Source organism: Nyctibius grandis, chromosome 20 (assembly GCF_013368605.1).
Source record: "Nyctibius grandis isolate bNycGra1 chromosome 20, bNycGra1.pri, whole genome shotgun sequence".
Lineage (NCBI taxonomy): Eukaryota > Metazoa > Chordata > Aves > Nyctibiiformes > Nyctibiidae > Nyctibius > Nyctibius grandis.
This window is the reverse complement of record NC_090677.1, coordinates 208,912-233,628: the sequence shown is the minus strand read 5'-3', so window position 1 is coordinate 233,628 and position 24,717 is coordinate 208,912. Positions and strand designations below refer to the sequence as shown.

General features: G+C 47.0%; 1 protein-coding gene across 3 annotated transcripts in view; it reads left to right on the top strand.

Moving 5' to 3' along the window:
• The first annotated feature begins 66 nt into the window (after positions 1-66).
• The window catches only part of TUBGCP2 (tubulin gamma complex component 2), a 38,540-nt gene continuing 13,889 nt past the window's right edge, over positions 67-24,717 (top strand). The window contains exons 1-13 of one of the 3 annotated variants that reach the window (XM_068416636.1): positions 67-86; positions 1,437-1,607; positions 2,708-2,836; positions 3,159-3,335; positions 11,536-11,695; positions 13,113-13,320; positions 15,371-15,570; positions 17,330-17,519; positions 18,441-18,586; positions 19,386-19,566; positions 21,834-22,014; positions 22,669-22,841; positions 24,238-24,366. In XM_068416636.1, the coding sequence (XP_068272737.1) occupies positions 1,458-1,607; positions 2,708-2,836; positions 3,159-3,335; positions 11,536-11,695; positions 13,113-13,320; positions 15,371-15,570; positions 17,330-17,519; positions 18,441-18,586; positions 19,386-19,566; positions 21,834-22,014; positions 22,669-22,841; positions 24,238-24,366 (2,024 nt within the window). In that variant the 5' untranslated portion in view covers positions 67-86; positions 1,437-1,457. Of the gene's footprint in view, positions 87-180; positions 270-1,431; positions 1,608-2,707; positions 2,837-3,158; positions 3,336-11,535; positions 11,696-13,112; positions 13,321-15,370; positions 15,571-17,329; positions 17,520-18,440; positions 18,587-19,385; positions 19,567-21,833; positions 22,015-22,668; positions 22,842-24,237; positions 24,367-24,717 lie in introns of those variants that run through there. The other 2 variants (XM_068416637.1, XM_068416635.1) reach the window with 2 other exon arrangements.

Genomic DNA, 24,717 nt, shown 5'->3' with positions numbered 1-24,717 from the left:
CAGAGCACAGCCGGGCGCCCGCACGGGCACTGCGCATGCGCAGCCCGCGCTTCCGGGCGCCGCGGCGGTCACTTCCGGGCGGGCAGGTAGGGAGGGGACGGGGCTGAGGCGCTGTCCGGGGTTGCTGCGGGGCCGGGGAAGGCGCGGCCCGCCCCGGGCGAGCCGGGGCGGGGAGCGGCCGGGAAGCAGCGGGGACACGCTGCGGCACGCGGTTGGGGGTCTCCGGCCTGACCCCGTTCCCAGCAGGGCCAACGCCTCAGCCGCAGCAGGTCACTGGGGTCCGTGTCTCAGTGATTCAGGGCATCCCCAGGGGATGGGGCTCCCCCACCGCTCCGGGCCCCGTCCCAGGGACGCCCAGCTCGCACGGGGATGGGCTGTTTCCTTGGGGCCGGCCGGGGTTTCCCGTGGTGCAGCTTGTGCCGGTGCCTCTGGGGCTCTCGCTGTGCCCCTCCGAGCAAATTCTAGTTGGGTGTTAGCAAAAGGTGTTCCCACGTGAGGACCAGGACCCCGAGTGGCGGGGGGAGTGTCTGGATCTTTGGGGATGCTTAAGCTTGGAGTGGACAAGGCCCTGCACAGCCATCTCTAGTTTGACTGTTTCGGGTTGGGCCGAGGCTTGCAGAGATCAGTTCCAACCTAAATGATTCAATGATTTCGGCAAACCAAACGTGTGTCCATGTGCTTGACATTCTGCATCTGTACAGGGTGTCACATTAAGCTCCGTACTCTCATGACGCCTCAATCAGACTCTCACTTCTGCGGCCATAATCTAAGTAACTTTGCAGAATTTGGTGCTTGTCTGTTCATAAAATGGGTGGTAGAATATAAAGACCCCAAAACTTGGAAAAACTGCTTTTGAATAACTTCAGAAGCGGCAGCGTGGGCGGACTGCTGTAGCCAGCAACTTCAGCTGTGTCTACAGTCTGTCAGTACACGAACAAGCACTTCTTGTGACGACTCAGTAACTTTTCCACCGCCAGTGGGATTTTGAGATTGAAAGATTCTCTGCTGGCTCACCTACACTTAAGGTGGGGTTTGTACCAGCATAGTTAAATCAGGCACAGTAACGAGTATCTCTGTTTTGCTTGCTTCTGCCCTTACATAGAATCAGAATCATGGAATGGTTTCAGTTGGAAGGGACCTTAAAGACCATCTAGTTCCAACCCCCCTGCCATGGGCAGGGACACCTTCCACCAGACCAGGTTGCTCCAAGCCCCACCCAACCTGGCCTTGAACACTGCCAGGGAGGGGGCAGCCACAGCTTCTCTGGGCAACCTGGGCCAGCGTCTCACCACCCGCACAGTATTTCTTTCTTCCAGTCAAATATTTTAGCATACCCTGCAGGCTCATAATATAGTCAGGAAATGTTTGTGCAGGTATATTTTTTATTGCAGCACTAAAATAATAACTTACCACCTTTGTTTATATGTCCCACGGAGCTTGTAGCCTGAGGTGAGAGTATGAGCGAGTTCCGCATTCACCACGATGTCAACGAGTTGCTCAGCCTGCTGCGCGTTCACGGCGGGGAAGGAGCCGAAGTCTACATCGATCTTCTGCAGAAGAACCGAACGCCGTATGTTACCACGACTGTCTCTGCGCACAGCGCGAAGGTAAGTGTCGATCTACTGTGATGGCAGCTGAGATGCGTTTCAGACCCTTGCGGGGGGGCCGGCAGGACTCCTGGTGGCACAGTTCCTTTGCAGTCATTGATAGAGGTTCTATCGGCTCTGAGAGTGTGGCCCTCCCTAAGGAGAAGTTCAAGATAAATGTTCCTCAGTGTGATTTCTCTTGGCCAGTGATGTGATCTGGCCTTTTCCTTACTCTGCTCTTCTGTGAGGTGACTTCTGTGGGTGCGGAGCTGGCCACGTGTTGGGAGGGCTAATGGCTGTCCCGAGTTTTTCTGAGAATAACGGTGAAATCATGTTGGCATTGGTTAAAAAATTGGGTAATCTGATCTGGAATCTCAATTTAGGGTGTAAAGTAGGAAGATTATATCAGGAAAAAGGTAAAATCGTTACATCTTGGAGAGATTGGTAAAAGAACATGAGAAGGATTGTTAGAACTGGGACGGGGGTGGGGGGGAGTTCAAAGAAGGAGCTTATTTTGTGCCTGTGATTGTTGTTTCAGATTTAAATTAGAGGGGTTGTCCTCTGGAGGAATAAAACAAATGAAAAATAGTAACTGTATGAAATGTGATTATATGAACAATACCTGACTTTTTTTCTACATATCACCCAGGTATTAGGGTCTGAAGCCTGACACTCTCATGACCAGGCCCCCTTCTGTGGCATGCATCTTTTCATTGTCATTTTTAAAACCAGTCCATCAGTCAAGCTGTGAGTGCTAGAAAATTGCTACTTCTGTCTGAAAGTTCAGATCTTCGTAGCCTGAACTGTGTGTTTTCTCTAATTCCAGTCTGACAGCTGCAGTTCATAGCCTTGTAGAAGGATTTAAGCAGGAGGCACAGCTGGAGACCTGCAGTCCAACCCCTTGCTCTCAGCAAGGGCAGGCATCACAGCTACAGCAGACTGCTTAGCTGCGTTTTGAGGACCTCCAGGAGAATCCTTCATCTCTCTGGCTGTGTCCCAGGGTCACCACTCTCTCCAGAAAGGACTGTTTCCCTTGTCTCCCTCCTTGCACAATGCTCCTCTTCTGAATGCTGCGATAATAATAGATATTAAACATTTAATATTAATGTGGTGTTTTCCAGGTAAAAATAGCAGAGTTTTCTCGAACTCCTGAAGATTTTTTGAAGAAGTACGAAGAGCTGAAGTCTAAAAATACAAGACATCTGGATTCTTTAGTTTATCTACTGTCAAAACTCACAGAAGACAAAGAGGTTTGTTTCTCCTTTGGAACTGGATGTGTTACAAGCATTCAGCGGTAGCAAAACGCGATGATTTTAAGTACAGCACGCTTTCTGATGACAGTGTTCAGCAAAATGCGTTGAAACCAACAGATAACCAGTTCTAGAATTTACTTAATTATTAAAGCACCACTGAGAATTACATCCCTCTCGATGTAAACCACTAAGACATGGGAAACTGGGACGGAAAGACCTGTGGTCTGATTCAGCACAGCCGTCTTATGGTCATATGATTTTTGCTTTAGTGTGTGCTGACCAGCATTTACAACATCTTTTCTTTCTTGTGCCTGTACAGACACTCCAGTATTTGCAACAAAATGCTAAAGAAAGGGCAGAACTTGCAGCAAATGCAGCAACCAGTGGCAGCACAAATTTTTCCATTCCCTCGTCTACTTCCAAGATATCTCTACAGGAGCTCGAGGAGCTACGCAAGCAGCTGGGCAGCGTCACAGCCAGCTCCAGTGGACAGCAGGTACTGTCTCTTCCCAAGCTTTGGGCACAAAATCTTTCCCTTCTGCTCATGTGTACAGCTGTGCTCTTAACTTTTATCATCTGGTGGAATTATAAATGTTCCTGTCTGTGCAGGTAATCTAAATTATCGCTCAAAATTTATTAGATTATATTAAATCTTTTTGCTGGTCTTAATAAAAGTGGCCTTTTTCTATTTAAGTCAGTTAAGGTAAGGCAAGTTTAGGCCACGACAGTTCTAACTGGCGAGGGTTAATATAATTTCACTTTCCCATTTCAAACAACTGCTTTAAGCTGTGCTGACGTTTCCTTTTCTGCCTGTGGCAGTGCTTGCTCAGGAGCTCAGCAGCCGTTGTGGCGTGTCCCCGTCCTTGCTAGGAGTTCTGCTCTCTCAGATAATGCAGGTACAATGCCTCACATAATCCTTCTCCCAGTGGACACAGCCATTCCCTCTACTGAGCTCTTTGAGCTCCTGAAATAAATGCTGCAGAGTGATCCCAAAGACAAAAAGGAAGAAAAAAAACCACTGTGAAAATAAACCTACTGTAGAAATAAAGACAGAGGCTTAGAAAACAGCTAAGCAAGTGTTTCGTTATCAGTAGGAGGTAGGAAGTGCAAAAGAGCGATTATTAGTTAAATCCCAACTTCTCTTTCCTGTAATCATTTGTATAAATAACTATACTGTGATCAGCTGACCTTGGCTGGCCGCTCTATCGCTCACAGAATCACAGAATCAACCAGGTTGGAAGAGCCCTCTGGGATCATCGAGTCCAACCATTGCCCTGACACCACCCTGTCAACTAGACCGTGGCACTAAGTGCCATGTCCAGTCTTGTCTTAAAACACCTCCAGAGATGGTGACTCCACCACCTCCCTGGGCAGCCCCTTCCAATGTCTAATGACCCTTGCTGAGAAGAAATGCTTCCTAATGTCCAACCTGAACCTCCCCTGGCGAACTCCCCCTGCTCAACAGGACAGAGGGGAGAAAAATACAATGAAAGGCTTGTGTGTCAAGATAAGGGTGTTTTGGCTGCAGAAGGCACAGGAGCAACTGTGTATGGACAGTTATTTGGACAGAGGTGAAAGTGTGATAAGTCGGGAGAAGGTGAAGAAGAAAAGATACTCAGAGGTCCATAGTGAGTGAGCAACTGGACAATGTGTGCAAATGCTCCCATTTCAGATTTTGCAGCTTACCTTTGTCCAAGAGGTTTGTTTCTGGATTGAGGGAAGCCCTGAGGAGAAAGACTTGGGGGTGATGGGTGACGAGAAGCTCACCATGAGCTGGTAACGTGCGCTGGCAGCCCAGAAAGCCAACCGTGTCCTGGGCTGCATCCCCAGCAGCGTGGCCAGCAGGGCAAGGGAGGGGATTCTGCCCCTCTGCTCTGCTCTCCTGAGACCCCCCCTGCAGTGCTGCGTCCAGCTCTGGGGTCCCCACCAGAAGAAGGACATGGAGCTGTTGGAGCGAGTCCAGAGGAGGCCACGGAGATGCTCAGAGGGCTGGAGCACCTCTGCTCTGGAGACAGGCTGAGAGAGTTGGGGCTGTTCAGCCTGGAGAAGAGAAGGTTCCGGGGAGACCTTCTAGCACCTTCCAGTACCTGAAGGGGCTCCAGGAAAGCGTGAGAGGGACTTTTGACAAGTGCATGGAGTGACAGGACGAGGGGGAACAGTTTTAAACTGACAGAGGGGAGATTGAGATATGAGGAAGAAATTCTTTGCTGTGAGGGTGGTGAGACCCTGGCCCAGGTTGCCCAGAGAAGCTGTGGCTGCCCCCTCCCTGGCAGTGTACAAGGCCAGGTTGGATGGGGCTTGGAGCAACCTGGTCTAGTGGAAGGTGTCCCTGCCTGTGGCAGGGGGTTGGAACTAGATGGGCTTTAATATCCCTTCCAACCCAAACCATTCTGTGATTCTGTTCTGCCTTCTGATGACTGGTCAATGAAATCTAACAGGGGACAAGCCTCCAGGCTCTGAATGTGACTGTTTCTGAGGATGCCAGCCTGCTTGTGGATGCTCAGAAATCACACACTGGGGTCTTCTCTGTATGCAGTCTCTGCTGTGGCAGTGCTGCGCCGTAGCTCAGTGGAGGCATGTCTGTGTGGTGTTAGCACACGGGTCTGTCTGCTTTGAGGAGGTGTGTGCTCCACTCAGCTGCTCACTCTGCGGCACTGCTGGCCCCTGGGCACGTGGCAGCATTCACATTCATGATGCATCTTGCCAGCCTTTGCTGTTGAGCTCTCTAGCTGTGGCCCTGTGTCGTTTATTGCCTGTGCTGGCTCCTCAGCAGATGTGCGGTTGCTCTTCAGTCTGTGAAGATCTTTCTGTGGCAATGGCTGAGCACAGCTGACAACTTCCAGGGAACACCCTCCTGTGAAGGTGATGACAGTAGATGATGCATCTGGAAGAATTTCTTTTCAGAAAGGGTTATTAGACATTGGAATGGGCTGCCCAGGGAGGTGGTGGAGTCACCATCTCTGGAGGTGTTTAAGAAAAGACTGGACATGGCACTTAGTGCCATGGTCTAGTTGCCATGGTGGTGTCAGGGCAATGGTTGGACTCGATGATCCCAGAGGGCTCTTCCAACCTGGTTGATTCTGTGATTCTGTGTGATTCTGCCACCGAGTGGGGAGTTTGCTGGGGTGGTCAGATCACTCCGGCCATCAATGGCTAGAGGCATGGACCACGTGTTCAGTGTTTTGGGACACCCAGCGGGTCTCTCAGCTTGAAGATCATCATGTGATGATGGAGAATTCAAATCCTAAACACAGAGAGTCCAAGCCTCTCCCCCTGTCAGGCAGTGATGAAACCAGCCTTGTTCCAGGTACACTGTGAAACAGATGTCTGCACAGACCGCCTGACTCATCCAGATCCTTCACAGATGATCTGAGTCAGGGGGTTGATTTAGATCAGGAGGGGAAGATGAATTTCCAGTAAGATAACTGATCTTTTTAATAGGATTTAAGTGCTGACTTGCTAGAAGAGGAGAGGTAAGTGGTGGTCTCTGGGATGTGCAGTTCACAGCCTAAGGAATTGAAATGGCAATGCAAGCCAGTTAAAGATTTGTGCCTCCCTGCTGCTCCATTTATACTTTCTTCAGACTTAAAGAGCTGAAACTCTGACACAAAGGCCCTGATGGGCAGGTGCTCGGGGCCGTTGAGTCAGTAGGGCTGTATCAACTCGCATAGCTGAAATCTCTTGAACCAGAGTTTCCTCTAGAACCACTTCCCAAGAGAACTGTCAAGTAGTCATAATAATTGCAATTGATTTATTTCTCCATCTCTCTTCTAGAAGCCAGGTTGTGCACTGGCACAAGCCCTGGAGCGATCCTTCACGCTGTATTAGTGGACGCGAGGGTCTCACTTGAGCAACTCATTTGCTCATCATATTTTTGATCCTCATGGCACCATCTTCATGTGCTAGGCATGGAGGATAGCTGCCAGTGTTTCCACAGATTCATGGTGGCTTCGTACTTGTCCTTCCTGTGGTTGCAGGCTGCTCTTAGACCTTCTGTTGGCCAAACCCAGGAAAGCCCAGCTGCCCCCACCACTCCTCCCTGGTCATATGCTCTAGGTCCAGTGTATGCCCACTGCTGCCCGGGTCCCACGGCTGTAGTGCAGGGAGCCCTTTGGTGCAGTTGGCATTCATGGAGCACGAAGATCATCTCTTTCTCTCCCTCGATGGATTTGGGCACTGTCATTGCTTAAGATAGCAGATACAGGTTCATCAACATGACAGTGGCAAACTGCCACCCTATCCCCTGGGCTTTTAAGTGCCAGGCTGACACCTGAGGGCCATGTTTTCAGTCCTGGGAGTTTTATCCAGGCTGTCATTAAAGCCTATAATGACACTGATCTAACTTTTAAGTTGCAGAGAGGTGACTCATGCCCCTGAGACATGTTCTTTGTCACTGGTGCCACAAGTGCTGTGCCTTACTGTGATTACTTGGCACTTGCCCTGTGATTACTTGGCACTGTCTGAGAGATCACCCAGTGATCTTGCAGTGGTTGGAGTTGCTGCTTAGACCAGTTTTGGCCCAAGAATCATTGAGGTGGTAAAAATTACATGTTCCCTTTCAGGTAGCTGTGTCCTTTATAGCCAAAACTGTGTCAATTTTTTTTGAACTCCGCCACTTAACAAATTCACACTAGAGTTGGTTGAACTCCAACAGAAGCTCCCTGCCTCTTGTCATCCCAGAGGATCACTAGTGAAGAAGAAGCAGCCCCTCAAAGAAGAAGGTTTTGCAGGGATTCCGACTGATCCTTTTCACGATCACTATTAAGAAATAGGCCTCAGTCCCTGCCTTTTCATTAGGGACAGAGGCCACAGCCCACACCCTTACTCCAGGCACACCCCAGCCCACAGGCTGTGAGCTCACGGGGACAGAGGTGCCAGCATGCTCCCTCACAGTGCCATGAGCTCATCTCATTCCAGGAACATCCCTCAGGCACTGGGAGCTATTTGGCTTATTCTTGTGTAGTATGGAAGTAGGGAATTTTACAATGGGTATTTTCCAGGGTCAAGAAGGAAAGGAGACTACTAGATGGATCAGGAGTTGGCTCGATGGCAGCATCCAGAGAGTTACAGTCAATGGCTTAATGTCTAAACAAAAACCAGTAACGGGCGCTGTCCCTCAAGGGACCAACACTGTTTAGTATCTTCATCAATGACATACCTAGTGGGATTGAGTGCGCCCTCAGCAAGCTTGTGGATGGCACCAAGCTGAGTGGTGCACTTGATACACTGGAGGGAAGGGATGCCATCCAGAGCGACCTTGACAGGCTGGAGGAGTGGGCCAGTGTGAACCTCATGAGGTTCAGCATGGCCAAGTGCAAGGTCCTGCACATGGGTTGGGGCAATCCCCACTGTCAGTACAGACTGGGGCATGAAGGGATGGAGAATAGCCCTGTGGAGAAAGACTTGGGGATACTGGTGAAAAAAAAATTGGACATGAGCCGGCAATGTGCTCTTGCAGCCCAGAAAGCCAACTGTATCCTGGGCTGCATCCCCAGCAGTGTGGCCAGCAGGTCGAGGGAGGGGATTCTCCCTCTTTGCTCTGCTCTGGTGAGACCCCCCCCTGCAGTGCTGCATCCAGCTCTGGGGCCCCAGTGGAAGAAAGACATGGAGCTGTTGGGAGTGGGTCCAGAGGAGGCCACGGAATGATCTGAGGGCTGGAACACCTCTCCCATGGAGAGAAGCTGACAGAGTTAAGTTTGTTCAGCCTGGAGAAAAGAAGACTCTGAGGAGACCTTACTGCAGCCTTTCAATATATAAAGGGGGCTGATAAGAAAGGTGCAGTAAGACTTTTTACCAGGGCCTGTAGTGACAGGACAAGGGGTTTATATGGGATGCTCCTTCCCTGGCAGTGTTCAAGGTGAGATTGGATGGGGCTTTGAGTGACCTGATCCAGTAAAAGATGTCCCTACCCACAGCAGGGTAGTTGGACTAGATGATCTTTAAGGTCCCTTCCAACCTAAACCATTCTATGAGTCTATGATCTGGTTTCATTTTGGCAGTTGGAGACAGGAATTACTTCACGTCTCTGAATTTCCAAGGTATAAGTTTCATATAGTCCGTCTGGCTGAACTAGCTCTGTTTCATAATACTGTCTTCCATCCACATGTGCTGCTGAGATCTTACCTGGCTCTGTTAGGTGGTATGGTCTCCCATACTTAGCGCAATGTCTCAGAAGCTTTTGGACTTAGATACTTTCTTAATCTGCTCTCTCATGAGTATACATGGTTCATGAAGATGTTGTGATGGTTAGGTCCATGGTTTGTGGAGCTTTTCTTCCAACTCATTCCTCCCTGTCATTTGGAAGATGTAATGATGGCTTCCCTTCTCCTAAGCAGAAGCTTGTTCACACAGCCATGTTGCATTGGGTCAGTGCTACAGGGAGATCTTCCATTCCAGGTCTTCCTTTAATGACCTGGAGCTCAAGATGATACAGAAAGTGCACATGATGTTTTGATCTTATAGCCAATGGCTGTGTGTCCAGATCGTGATGGACAAGCAAGCTACTACATACTACCATATACTACTATATACTACTATATACTACTTCAATAGAGGAGTATTTTCTCACTGTATGTGTTTAAGATTTATGAAGGAATTCAAGTTGTTTACCCCTGTGAAGGACGCAGTCCTACACTGAGATCTGCAATTTTATGTGAAGTTTAGTCATCCTTTGAATTGCTGGCAGCTTATTTGACACTTTATCCTTTTCCATACCCTCCTATGAGAGTCCTGTTTCTGTTAGGGGAGCAGAGGAAATCAAGGTCCTTCTAGCAGATCACCCATGTACAGTATGAGTAGGAATGTAGTGTTGCTTTGGGGTGCCTCTCTGACCTGAGGACGTTGTACTGGCGTTATGCCAGCAGCGAGGCTGCAGCAAACATGCCTGGAACCAGTGCTGCTTGGAGGAGTGGTCCCACAGCTGATGCTTGTTCGAAGGATTTCAAGACCCAGCACTGGGCAGCTCTGAGAATATGAAAAATGGCCAGGGCCAGTCACAGTGTGCATCAACTACCTCTCACGTGTAAAAGTGCCATTCTTTAAGATGCAAAGCTCACACATACATTTGCTTCCTTCCCAAGTTCCTTCCTTCAACTGCGTGAAGTTCAACAAGGCAAAGTGCAAGGTCCTGCATGTGGGTCGGGGCAATCCCAAGCCGAAATACAGTCTGGGCGGAGAATGGATTGAGAGCAGCCCTGAAGAGAAGGACTTGGGGGTGGTGGTTGATGAGAAGCTCACCATGAGCCGGCAATGTGCACTTGCATCCCAGAAAGCCAACTGTGTCCTGGGCTGCATCCCCAGCAGCGTGGCCAGCAGGGCGAGGGAGGGGATTCTGCCCCTCTGCTCTGCTCTCATGAGACCCCCCCTGCAGTGCTGCATCCAGCTCTGGGCCCACCAACATAAGAAGGACATGGAGCTGTTGGAGCGAGTCCAGAGGAGGGCCACAAAGATGCTCAGAGGGCTGGAGCCCCTCTGCTCTGGAGACAGGCTGAGAGAGTTGGGGCTGTTCAGCCTGGAGAAGAGAAGGCTCCAGGGAGACCTTCTAGCACCTTCCAGCACCTGAAGGGGCTACAGGAAAGCAGGAGAGGGGCTTTTTACAAGGGCATGGAGTGACAGGACGAGGGGGAATGGTTTTAAACTGACAGAGGGGAGATTTAGATGAGATCTGAGGAAGAAATTCTTTGCTGTGAGGGTGGTGAGACGCTGGCCCAGGTTGCCCAGAGAAGCTGTGGCTGCCCCCTCCCTGGCAGTGTACAAGGCCAAGTTGGATGGGGCTTGGAGCAACCTGGTTTGGTGGAAGGTGTCCCTGCCCATGGCAGGGGGGTTGGAACTAGGTGGTCTTTAAGGTCCCTTCCAACCCAAACCAGTCTGTGAGTCTATGAAGTTCCTCTCTCCCCTGAGACCTCCTTTGAGAGGAAAGTAAAACGACCCAGCGCATATCCCATTTCACCTACATGTCTGTGGAGCTTTGGAAATGTCATTCGTAAGCATGTCCCCTGTGTTTGTGCGCGTGGGGCTCTAAATGTTCGTGTAGGTTGTACATCTCACAAACCTCTCCAGCTGATAATTAGTCTTGCACTCCATTTATTTTAGTGTCAGAGACCCAGAGCCAGGGATGAAAAGTCTTTCGGTCTGTAAAAGCTCACTTCCTTCGCCAACTCCTATTCAGAGTAAAAAACTACATCGTTTTCCAGCTGCCTGTGGGTGGATTGTCTGGATGGCATTTGGCACGCAGCTACTCAGTGGGCACTGTGCAGAAACCGAGTTCAGAGGTGTTCGTTAGCCTCTCTGCAAGTGCCCCTCAAATAAGACATTACTGCTTACTGCTTCTGGAAGGAGTTTGCTGCCTTTCACGTGGTGCGCTCTGCAAACTAGGAAGCTGCCTGGTGGTTGTACGTGTCCCCATTCTGCTCCCCTCTGTGTGCCTTAGCACCCTGGCTGGTGGGGAGGGGTGTAGTAAGGCGTTATTTGATGTACCCTCCAATAAAAAGGTGGCCAACTGTATAAAAAATCAACTCTGCAGCATTGAGACAAATAGATGAGATGGTATTGGGAGACCATATCCTACACTGTGCTACTGAAACATCAGCTATCCTACTTCTCAAGTTATCAGTTTACAGTCAATTTCTGCTTAAAATTCAAAATGTCTTGGACTTCTGAAGATCTCTTTTTCTCATTTCACTCTCTTTTTCCAACAGCCTCTTGAGCTTACACGAAAAATCCTCCGAGATAAGCAGAACAAGAAGAATTCTGGTCAGCCCATTCCAGTATTTCCGTCCTGGGTATATGAGAGACCTGCACTTATTGGCGATTTCTTAATTGGCACCGGTTTAAGCACTGACACAACAGTACCTATAGGTATGTGATATGCAGGGAAAATTGCATTAACTTTTTATGTTTTGTACTTGTTCAGAAGTGCCATTCAGATTTCATGACACTCAGGATGAAAGCAAAACTTGGCTCCTTGCACTCTGCAGCAGAAAAGCAGTGGTTAAAAAAAAACCCCAAACTTATTCACAGTGTTTCTCCTGTGCTGAATTCCAGCCCCACTGTTATCTGTGGGATCTAATCTGGTTTGAGTTTCCCAGCCCTTTTTCTCTCTTGAGTGACAGCCTCTGTAAAATCCTACTGTAGGAGTATCACATCTGTATTCTCAGCTGAAAAATCTGTAGTTGTACCTGACAAGGGAGTATTCGTCAACCCACCCAGCTCAACATCCTCTTCAGTAAGACTATAACAACCTCCCTGATTTGCTGTCTCTCTCCTCACCAGAGCAGCAAGGGAGTAATCTCTCCCTGTTGTATTCTTGCTTTAGGCTGAATGGTGTATAGTTTCTTATTCATAAATTAGATTTAAGAGCTTTTTTTGGGAGAGAACAGCTGAGTTAGAGACTCATGTTTCCATTCCTTAGAACTGTGGAGGCTCCTACAGGAAACTTGTAGCTTCTTCCTGATGTGGATTTGGGCTGCATCTAAGGGGGACATGAAAACATTCTTGGAGGTGCCTTTAAATAGCTTGTCCACCAGTGCATTTCTGCTGGGGCCTTTTGGGATGCGCTGCGAGGGTATGTTCCTAGCAAGCTCAGAACCATTTGTTCTCTCACATACAATCCTACAAATGGAGAGGGATTGTTGCCTTGTTTCATGAGATAAGCTTTGCTGTAGTTAGTGTTGTAGCCACTCTGTTCCCTGATCTTCTGATGCACTTGATTATACTTTGGATTGAGTCCTTTATGCTGCTCTGCAGTTGGTTTGTAGTTGACTGCACCATTCAGAGACCCTACAGTTTGCAGTTCACCTGCAGCTTTAGCTGGGCTAGTGTTCCTTTGTGTCTGTATTTGAACTGTTTTCTTCATATTTGAATATCCCAGTGGAGCGGAGGTAGGGGAAGTTGTTGACAAGATTGGAGCTCCTTGGGTCCATGTAACCGAGCCCTTTTGGGTGGAAGGATTAGCAGCACCAGCTGTGGTTCATGTTCTCTTGGCTGCAGATGTTGGATGCGTAGCCCTGTCTGCTTGGTTTGCTTTAGGTATAAATGAGCAAAGGATTCTGTTTTCCTTGAAGGCAAGGTAGATGATTTTGGAATTGACCCTAACTCAGTTTTATTTCTCTATATCTTGATTCAGCTTTGTGTGATATTCCTTTGTTCTCTTTGAATGGTAGTACGTCTTCCTTTCAAGCGTCAGCTGCTAGATGGAAATGATGTGAATGGACGATCAGGTCGTACTAGGGCATGTTCTGATTGTGTTCCTTTTTTCTCTTCTCTTTGAAAACAGGTACTTTGCCATTAGCCTCCCAAGAATCCGTGATTGTAGAGGACTTGCTGTACGTTCTGATTGGTGTGGATGGAAGATACATCACAGCACAACCTCTCGCAGGCAGGCAGAACCGGGCGTTTTCAGTCGATCCAAACTTGGATTTGTCCATCAAAGAGCTGGTGACCAGGATTCTTCCTGTAGCAGCAAGTTACTCTGCTGTCACCAGGTACCAAGCTGACTTTTGTCAGAGGAGGATGTTCTCCTTTGAGCATCGGGTTGTAGAATAAAGAATATGTCATTGTGCAGATGTTAACCTCCAAGCTTAATTTAAACTTACGGGGATATAATATGGGTATATGTGAGTCCAGAGAAGGGCAATGGAGCTGGTGAAGGGTCTGGAGCACAAGTGTGATGAGGAGCAGCTGAGGGACCTGGGCGTGTTTAGCCTGGAGAAAAGGAGGCTCAGGGGAGACCTTATCGCTCTCTACAACTGCCTGAAAGGAGGGTGTAGCGAGGTGGGGGTCGGTCTCTTCTCCCAGGTAACAAGTGATAGGACAAGAGGAAACGGCCTCAAGTTGTGCCAGGGGAGGTTTAGATTGGAGATCAGGGACAATTTCTTCACCAAAAGGGTTGTCAAGCACTGGAACAGGCTGCCCAGGGCAGTGGTGGAGTCCCCATCCCTGGGGGGATTTAAGAGCTGTGTAGATGTGGTGCTGAGGGACGTGGGTTAGTGGTGAACTTGGCAGTGCTGGGTTAACGGTTGGACTTGATGATCTTAAAGGTCCTTTCCAACCAAAATGATTCTATGATTCTATGAAATAAGCATGACAATTTCTTTGAATTGGTTTTAGCTACATTTGTTTTTGCTGGATTTCTCCTCTGTGCTGCCAGTTCACTTCTTCATTCATCTCACATTTACTTTGTCCAGACTTGGTCTTGGTACATTCAGGCAAAGTGCACATAGGATATGTCTGCTTATTCTGGCTTGTGTCTTCGCACTCTGCTATGAATTTCTCTGTGTTTCCTGCTCTTTGCTCTCCTCTGTGGATCCAGGAGTGAGACAACCTTTGTGTGCATCTGAGCAGGAGAACCTACTGCTGCCTAGTTTCTGGTAGCTACCTTAAGTAATTGTTAAAAGGTCTTAGTACAAGGTACACCTCGCTAATAGCAGACATTTGTTATCTGGATGTCTGCATTCGATTCAAAATCCCTAAAAGATCAGCAAAGAGAAGGAAGCATTTTTAGGATGTGATTCATCCAATCTCTTTTACATGTCTCCTTCCAGATGGTATGACTTGTGTTCAGAAGCATCTGTCTCTCTCCACTAACATGTATGGAACCATCTTAATCTGGTCAGATGAATCCCTGCTGTGGCATGTGGTGTCAGAAGCTAGCAACAGCACTTTCCTCCCATGTCTAGGGGCACATTGCTTCCTTTTGAGATCTTTTCCTGTCCTATAATCTGTTGCTTATGCAAAGACAATCGCCTTGAAAATCCTGGCTCTCACTTTTTACATAGTGGTTTTGCAAATAATTCTGGCTCCCCTGCAATTTGAGAGGAAACGTCTTCCCACAGCTTTCCATACTAGGAAATGTGGTGATCGGCAATAGGCAGGGGGACACAGAGCACTTCAAGAAAGATGTTGAGGTGTTGGAGTGAGTCCAGAGGAGGGTGACCAAGCTGGTGAAGGGTCTGGAGGGTCTGACCTATGAGGAACAGCTGAGGGAGCTGGGGTTGTTTAGCCTGGAGAAGAGGAGGCTCAGAGGTGACCTTATCACTCTCTACAACTACCTGAAGGGAGGTTGTAGCAGGGTGGGAGTTGGCCTCTTCTCCCAGGCAACTAGTGACAGGACGAGAGGACACAGCCTCAAGCTTGGCCAGGGGAGGTTCAGGTTGGACATTAGGAAGCATTTCTTCTCAGCAAGGGTCATTAGCCATTGGAAGGGGCTGCCCAGGGAGGTGGTGGAGTCACCATCTCTGGAGGTGTTTAAGAAAAGCCTGGACATGGCACTTAGTGCCATGGTCTAGTTGCCATGGTGGTGTCAGGGCAATGGTTGGACTCGATGATCCCAGAGGGCTCTTCCAACCTGATTGATTCTGTGATTCTGTGATTCTGTGATTCTGAGCAGATGTGGAACCTGAAACTCCAGCTGAAGACCAGTGCGCTTTCCAGCACACAATCTACTCGTGTGCTTGTACAGTGTCCTGAAGATAAAATTCCTGAAAATGATAGACGGTGCCTTGCCTGAAAGAGTTTTCATTTTACTTTTTGCAGGTTTATAGAGGAGAAGTCTTCCTTCGAATATGGACAGGTAAATCATGCTCTGGCTGCTGCTATGCGGACTCTAATCAAGGAATACATGATACTAATTACTCAGCTGGAACATCTTCAGAGACAGGGACTTCTGTCACTGCAGAAACTCTGGTTTTATATCCAGCCCACAATGAGGACCCTGGAAATTCTTGCTTCACTTGGTAAATTTCAAAAATACAGTCCTTACATTTTGACAGGTGCATGACAACTTCTGAGAACTGTGCAGAGCAGCAATGCAGGCAGGGCATGTGTCATTTTAGTTTTATGTTATATTAAGGAAGAAAGCCGAGGGGCATTGTACTTGTCAGAGCACTGCTCTTTTTTTGAGAGCGGTGGGCTCAAGGGCTGAATCTGCCCTTCAGAACTGTCATGAGGCATGTCCATGCCTTTTACCTTCACAATCCATGCCCTTCGGATGGTTTCCACCACTGCTGTCTATTCAGTGTCTTCACAAATGCCTCTCCAGCTGTGTGTGGATATATAACCACAAACCAATTCAACCAGAAGTAACCCCTGGAATTTTCTACTCCAACCCCTTGTTCACAGCTACAGCAGGTTGCTCAGGACCATGTCCAGATGAGCCTGGACGGTCCCCAGCGATGGGGATCTCCCACCATTCTTGGCCCTTTCCCATGACTTCACCACCCTTTTTGTGAACATTTCTTTCTGTATCTCCAATTGGAATTGCCCTTCTTTGCCCTTTTGATATTGTCACTGTGCTCCTCCAAGAGGAGTCTCATACCATCTCCTCTAGAACCATCCATTGGATAGTGAAGGAATGATGTTCGACAACCCTCAGCTTCATCTTCTCTCAGCTAACAAGCCCAGCTCCCTGAGGCTCTCCTGGTATGCCCTGGGCACCAGCCCCTCACCATCTTATTAACCTCTACTGGACTGTTCATTTTGTCATTCATACTGGGGACCCCAAACTGAACGCAGCGTTACAGGTGTGGCCCCACCAGTGCTGGGCAGAGGGGAATAATCACTGGCAGTGCAGCCCTGGGTGCAGTTGGCGTTCATTGCTGCGAGGACATGCTGCTGACCCGTGATCAGCTGATTGTCCTCCACGCCCCCCTGGTTATTCTCTGTGGTGCTACTCCTCAGCCAGCTGGTCCCAGCCTGTGCCGTTGCGTGAGGTTGTTGGTCACAGATGCAGTTACCTCAATAATTTTGGTTAAACTCTTTGGCATGAGGATACTTGTACATTTCTCTCTGCTCAGCCCAGAGCATTTATCTGGATGTAAATATTTGTTCTATTTACAGTCTGGAATTGGGTGATCCCTCTTGGTATTCACTTTTCCTGAAATTTTCAGGTTTTTGGAACACAGCAGTTAGCCAGCTACGTTAAGGTTTGCTTCGATCAGAAACTCATGGCAGTACTATATTCCTCTGTCCCTCCATCCCATTTGTGACGGCAAAGTACAAATTTCACTATCAACCTACCTAAATCCTGGTGTTCGAGCTGTATGCATGGCCACCTCTGTGTTACAGTTGAGAACAGAAGTGCTTTTTTGATCAGAGGTTTCTCAAGCAAGCCACTGAAGTGTGTGTTTCTTCCATTACCACCTGGAAAGTGGATCTCTATACATGGTCCCCTCGGTGTAGGAGGCTTTTGGTCACTAAGCCACCGTGTACCTTGTGTCTACCTGAGTTCAGTTCTCCTTCCCTGGAGGGTTGGGTTTGGTTATTGGTTTTTTAGACTGTGGATCGTTCGGGTTTTCGTTTCAGGACATTTCACGATGTAAGCTTTTAGTTGTGAGGTGGAATGGCCTTGCATTTTCACAGCAGGGGTCTACAGCTGGCATGGAGATCTGTGACTTAGGGTGGTCAGCTAATCAACTGCTAACTTCATTAAGTTTAACAGCATAGCTTGTGTAATTAATCTGTGTCAGCTTTGTGTCTTATGTTTTTAAATTTTAGCTACTTCTGTGGATAAAGGTGAGTGTATGGGAGGATCAACCCTGAGCTTACTTCATGACAAGACTTTCAATTACACGGGCGACAGCCAGGCCCAGGAGCTGTGCCTGTATTTAACCAAGGCAGCCAGCGTGCCTTACTTTGAAATTCTGGAAAAGTGGATATATCGAGGCATCATTAACGATCCATACAGGTAAAGAACAGCTAAGGAATGAAAATGAAATGCAAAAGTTAGGAAATACTGTTCGGGTCTTTGGCTTCTACTTTTTTAGTGCACCCATCCCTCTGCTCTGTAGAGTCTGCATAGCCCAGGGGCCTGGACCTGGCAGCAGTAGGTAGACGAGGCAGCACTGCAAGGAAGAGGAGCTGCTGGAGCATGTTTAACTACATTTCTTATTTGATTCAGTGGTTTTACAGTCAGAGACACTCTCACTGGCTTTCTTTTTCCAATTTCAAGGAAATTATGCAAAAGTCAATAGCACAGCAGTTCAAATATGCAGTCCACGCAAATTCCACCTTACCATGCCTGTTCCCCTTTAAGTTTCTCTTCTCCCATCCTCGTCCTCTTCACGACAGGGGTGAGCCCTCTTCTCATGGGGCACGAGTGTGATAACTCAGCGAATCTATGTTAAATGTAGTCCACTAATATGCTAACCTGATATAAGCTAACAACACTCGTTGAAGTTTCTTGGCTTTTGTAGAATCATTTGAAGCATTTCACTGTGTTTTATAGTTCATGCAGCATTTCTGTTTCCCACGTTTTCAGAATCGTAAGGGGGGGCAAAACTCAAGTTAAAGTAGCTGAAATTAATGCCTTCCTCATGGTGAGAAGGCCGACAAAGGCCAGCTTCCTCACCCCTGCACTGACAACCAAATAATGTTTAGACTTGGGTTTGTGAACGCTGTAAAATTCTGTTTCTGTCAGAATTGATTGCAGATTAGCAGAAACACTCTGCATAATGCTTCTCCTCTTACAGGCTAATTTCAGTTCTTCATTGGGATGTATTTTCATGTGACCTTATTTCTGATAGACCATATTACCAGTTTACAGGTCAAAAAAAGTAATCCTCATTGTGCCACTTCCTGCTTCTAAACGTCTGCTTTAACTGTTCAGTGAGTTCATGGTGGAGGAACATGAGCTGCAGAAGGAGAAGATCCAGGAGGACTATAATGACAAATATTGGGATCAAAGATATACTGTTGTTCAGCAACAGATTCCCTCATTCCTGCAGAAAATGGCTGACAAAATACTAAGCACAGGTAGGTAAAGATATGCTTCTGATGGAAGAGGAATCTCGAGACAAGCATTCCCATTCTTTGTGTGAAAGTAAATATCATCATGCTTTGCCAGTTTATGAGGTTGTCCAGCTGAACTTCTCAGAGGAACAGAAGAATTAGATGTAAAAAGAACCCCAGATCGTGTAAATAAAACAACGTGTGGGGAGGAGTCCAGCAGCAAGGGGAGCTGCCTGCTGTACTGCTCTGTTTCATGGGAACAGTTTTCTAGCAGCTAGCTAGATGGAGCTAGACAACTGAGGTTTGAACATGCTGCATTTTAATTTGGGTGTTGAAGCATGCAACCTGATGGCTACCGTTGTTCTCTTCCATAAGTACAAAACCCTCCAAAAGCTACTTCTGCAGTGCAGCCCCAGATCTTCAAAGTTTCTGACCTATCTGCAGAGGTATTTTGCCACCACTGGGAAACAAAATAATTTCTAAATCTCTCCTTAAATGTGATACTAGGTGCCTAATTTAAAATTCTGTGTCACGGAAGTGTTCAAGGCCAGGTTGGATGGCTCTGAGCAACCTGGTCTAGTGGAAGGTGTCCCTGCCCATGGCACGGGGGTTGGAACTAGATGATCTTTAAGGTCCCTAACGACCCAAACCAGTCTGTGATTCTGTGATCTTTTGAAAGGTGTCTAAGTCCTTTCCAGCTTTCAGTAGAACTTAGTGTAAACATTTCACAGCATATCTTCTGCTTGAAGGTAGTGGTCTGAAAGTTTCCCTGTTGGATGTACATTAGGTATGAATATGGGTCATTCTTTCTTTTTGCTTCTAGGGAAATATTTAAATGTTGTGCGAGAATGTGGACGTGATGTTACCTGCCCTGTGGCTAAAGAGGTCATCTATACTTTAAAAGAGCGAGCATATGTGGAACAAATAGAAAAAGCATATAACTATGCTAGCAAAGTTCTTCTGGATTTCCTAATGGAGGAGAAAGAGCTGGTGGCTCACCTAAGGTTTGATTTATTTCACTAAATGCATGTTAAATAGACTGTTTCTGATAGTGAACATAAGTTTTTGAAGTTAGCTCTCTTTTCTTGGGATAATTATTAACGTATTCTCTCTATTTCCATTAGAAAGGTTGACCTGAAAAAATAAGATTTTTCTTTTTTTCCTGTAGAAAAGTCTAAAATCATAGAAACGTTTGGTGGGAAGGATGTATGGGGGTCTCTAGTCCAACTTTCTTGGAAGGATGTTGCCAAAACTAGGTGAGGGCAGTCGTGGCTTTGTCTAGCCCAGTCCCAAAACCCTCCCTCAGGTATGGACATCCCCCACCTCTTGCATGACTTGTGCCACGGCTGCATGTCACTCCCACCCAGGAAAGGAGTTTCCTAATATCATCTGGTATGATCAAGAAGAGTTTAATGTGAATAATATTAACCATCTCACCAAATATATGCCATGGTTATTGTTCATGCAAACACAGGTACTTGGAATAGAGTTAGTGTATTAGCCCCAGGTTCCAGGACACGGATTTTCTTAACATTGTCATTTTTTAAATTCATTTTAATAACCTATATTTCGATTCTCGTAACACACTCAGCTGGTAGCAAATGCAAGTGCATTCTAGCATGCAAACTCCAGCTTTCTCGTGTGAATCAAGCTTTTAGTTTATGACTATCTTCAGAAAACAGTAAAAACAGGAATCTTAACTATCCAGAAGGCCAAGACAGCAACAAATAGGTAGGAAATTGCAGTTGATAGCTGGTTGTAAGATAGTTTATCATTGGTCTGAGACCTGGTACCAATGGTTCTGCTTCAAAGCAGTGACACAGTGTGAAAGAAAGTGGTCTGAGCTTCATGGGACAAACCTGCCAAGTGACTTGCACAAGAAAATGCCCATCGGAAGACATAAACTGGAGCAGTAATGGCAACTGAAGTGAATGTGCCTAGAAGGCCAGGTGGGATTGCTTTGGGCCTGCTTTTTGCTAGGTCTGAAAATGTTGTAGCTGCAACAAAATTGTCTGCTCCAGACCTGGGAACACTGCGGCTCCAGCTGAGAGAGGTTGTGGGAAGACCTGAAGATCCATGGATCGCTCCTTTGAAACTGATATGTGTCTTCCTGCCCTGTGAAAACCACCAGAGAGCATGCCTTGTTTCACGAAAGGTTACGAGAGCTGTCTGGAACCTGCCAAGTCGTTAAGGAGGTTCTTCCTAGCCTTGCTAATGACTGTCATCTCTCCAAGCCTTCTTTGCTTAATAGGACTGTTCAAAAGACAGTCCACATGTGCTTCCAAACCTGTGGTGGCACATGTCCTCTGTGGGGCCCGTGTATCACAACATAGTTTCAGATTAAGATGTTGCTCAGCCTCTCCAGCTGGGGTTGATGGCTGTGACCTCTTCATCTTCAAAACAGACCCTCTACTAGATTATTCAGCAACTATCCTGTGTATCTGTAATCTGCTGGGGTGCAAGTGCAGGGGCAGCTGGTTGAGGAGGAAGCTACTGAGCTTCCAACATGTGTGTGCCCTTTGAGGGCTGAAGTGGGATAGTTGTGACCAAACCCCAGGGACAGATAATCACTTCTCCTCAGTTAAGCGGGAGTACTGACTATCTCCACCATCCCAGAAATGTTGGTTGGAAGGGACCAACAACCTCGGCAGGTCTCTAGTTCAACCTCCTGCTTGTATGATCCTTGGCCAGGCACTAAGCTAATCCTCAAACTCTCCTCTGAGCTATTTCCGAGCTCCTGGCCCACTGCAGTTAACTCTCCCTGGTGCCAAGTGACAATTAAAATTTATGCATCCTACTATAGCAGAAGTCAACGCAAGTACCTGGAGTACTTAAAAAAAAATCAGCACAGATACTTGTTCATTCAAAGGAGTCCAAGATTCTGCTCTGAATTGGCAACTGCCTCTTGGATGGGTCTGCCTGCTGTGGAGGTTGGGGTGTTGTTCAGGACAGCAGTGTGAGCCTTCGCCCAGCAATGTAGTGCAAACTTTTTTTACCTAAGGTACATTTTTCAAGGCAAAAAAGAACAACAGCAGCCCTGATCTGACTGCACAAAAGCATCCAGACTGAGCTGGAAGGGAGGAGGGGATGTGCATAAAAGACTAGTCTCCAAATGGGTTATTTATGGCTGTGTGTTCTGTATGAAGAGGAACATTTTGTGATCAAACCCAGCAGGCTGGCTGAATTGATTGCTTTTGATCCTTTAGGTTCATTATGGATTAACTTGGGCTTTAAAAAACGTAATCAATTGTCCCTTCATTTTCTTGAGCAGATCTATAAAACACTATTTCCTGATGGATCAAGGGGACTTTTTTGTTCACTTCATGGATCTCACAGAAGAGGAACTTAAGAAGCCTGTAGATGACATCATAACTACGAGGCTAGAGGCTCTGCTTGAATTAGCCCTGCGAATGAGCACAGCCAACACAGATCCTTTCAAGGACGATTTAAAGGTAAGAATGTAATTGAATTTGAGCAGGCGGCCTGCCACGATTTGGGGAGATCTGTGTGCCTGTAAGAACCTGTTCAATGTACCTGTTGAAAGAAAAGAGAATTGATGACTGTCCTTCCGTAGACCTCTTCTGGGTTAAGTCCTCTTTCATCCAGATCAGCAACTAGAAGCACCCACACTGGACAAGGGTCTGAATTTTCTTGCTGACCTCTGAACACAGAGCAGATGCTTTTGGGAGGCCTCAGGATGAGGTGGGAACCGTGGTGTGTCTCTCATGCTTATTCTCAGCTTGGGTGCTCACTTTGGAGTACAAGAAAATACCTGATTAGAAGTCCTGCCTATTAATGATTTACAGATGTGAAGCAACACAGAGGCTGTGCCTGGAGAGTGTGAGATCTGCATAGACCTTACAGAGGCCAAGGGCAAGACAGAGTGATCAGCAGAGTAGTATGTTCTATGCTGATGCTTAAACGCTACAGCGACACTGCTCCGGTATCTGCTGCTCTGTTCCAGATCATACCATTCACTATTGCTTCCTAGGTTGGTCTGATAACTTGAGAGCGACTGATAATTTGCGCTTCAGCTACACATCTGTTGCTACACGGTAGTTGTGAGTATCCTGTGGCTTCATTTTTTCCCTGCTCTTCCTTTATAGATTGACTTGATGCCCCATGACCTCATTACGCAGCTCTTGAGAGTGTTGGCCATAGAAACGAAACAGGAGAAGGCCATTATCAGTGCAGATCCCACAGAGCTCACTCTCAGCGGTCTGGAAGCATTTTCCTTTGACTACATTGTTAAGTGGCCTCTGTCCCTTATTATAAACAGGTAAAGTATCAATCCACTGAAGGTAAAAAAGGCAGAAGCTTTTGCATGGGGTTGAAGCATGTTTCCACACAGCAAAATACTGGAAAGTCTCTATCTTTAAAGTGATGTTATAAGCTGCTGACTAGCAGGGAATGCTTTGGGGTTGTTGAGCCCTGCTTGCTCCACTTGTAGGCTATGGAATATGGCTTGTCTCTTCGGTAGCCCCCTGCGAGACCGTGTCTAAGGCATGCTTGGAAAGTCAAACTTTCATTTTAAATGAGGGGAATACATAGATCAAAGGATGCTTTCTCAGCCTGATCCCTGGTTTTGTGACTGGTCACCCAGTTTTCATTTGTCCATGGCTTTCTGAAGTATCTTCCCTGAGAATATGAACTCTCACAAGAGGGTTTCCGTGCAAGAATCAAGCATTTCTCAAATGTGGAGAGCAGGAAAAAAAGCACTTTCTGGTATCCCTGGTTGCAAATAAGAAGGATACAGGCTGTTGCTAGAATTACTGTAGCAAGCTATTTTGCATTTAATTGAGTTGTGAGGGACTGAATGTTCATTTTTCTGCAGGGATTTGTCCCCTGTTTCCCTGGAGAAACACTGGCAGACCTGCTTGCTGTGAGCCAGGGCAAATGGGACAAGCAGTGTTACATGAACAGGGTGACAGATGTTGAATTGTTAACTGCCACCAATTAGTTTGTCCCTTAATTTCCCCTTTAAAAAAAAATCAGTTGGCACAGTGGGACTTTTCTAATGACGTGATGCTTTTGAAATGATGTCTCTTTCTTTCAAATTGAGTGTATTAGCTCCGACGGTAGCTATGGGAGTGAAAATACTGTTTGGTAAGGCTTCACGAACTGTATCGACTGGAGCTCTGTAGACACCTACACTGAAGTGTCTGAATGCAGACCTGAATCCAGTCCCTGAAGCTATAAATAAGCATCCCCCATCTGCTTCTGACAGTGCATTGCTGGCAGGGCAATGCTGCCTGTAGCTTGGTTACAGCTTTTTCTTCATCTTTTTAAGTGAATTGGTGAATTGTTTTGGTGACCATAGCGGTCTTAGTGCAGTGGGTCCATGACCACAGGCTTTCAGCCCTCCATCCCAGCATCTATGTGAGTGACCTTTCTGCAGGTAGCTCGAGGGAATTGAAGAAGGAGGCTGGTGATGTACCCGCTGGCAGGAAATGTGGAGGAGGGACTCCTTGGAGAGAAATTCTTTGGGATGGTTACAAATGTGATTTTTTTTTTTTCTTTGGTTCAAATGGTTTCAGTGCAGATCCATGTGCGTCTGAAGGCGTAAGGAACATATTGTGTAAAGTCTCTTTGCCTTTAAGCAGCCTCAGCCTTCACAGCTTAGTCTGTCAATCAGAACAGGGCTTAATCTGGACGGGTTTCTCCTTTCTTTCCAGGAAGGCGCTAACAAGATACCAGATGCTTTTCAGACACATGTTCTATTGCAAACATGTGGAAAGACAGTTGTGCAACGTTTGGATCAGCAATAAGACAGCCAAACAATTCTCCCTGCATTCAGCTAAGTGGTATGGCCTTTTTTTCTGCTGGATCAGATGTGAAGGTTTAGTTTTCCTTCTTGCTAGTTAGATATGACATAACATGGATCAGATAATTTTGTCTTGAAAAAGATCCTTACAAGTTTCTTACAGGCTGAGAGAGGTCAAAATGCAACATTTTAGGTTTCAGTAGGAAGTGTCTGCTTAGTAATCTGCGCTGCTTGGCTTGATTGAAGTTTTGAAAAGGAGGAGATGGTCTTTAGGGTTAGCTCATTCCTCACTGAACAGTTACAGCAGAGGATGTCTGTGCACATACCGTCTTGGTCACTACTTCAGCATCAGCAAGATTAGTAAGAACCCCAGTAGTTTAGAAGTAACATC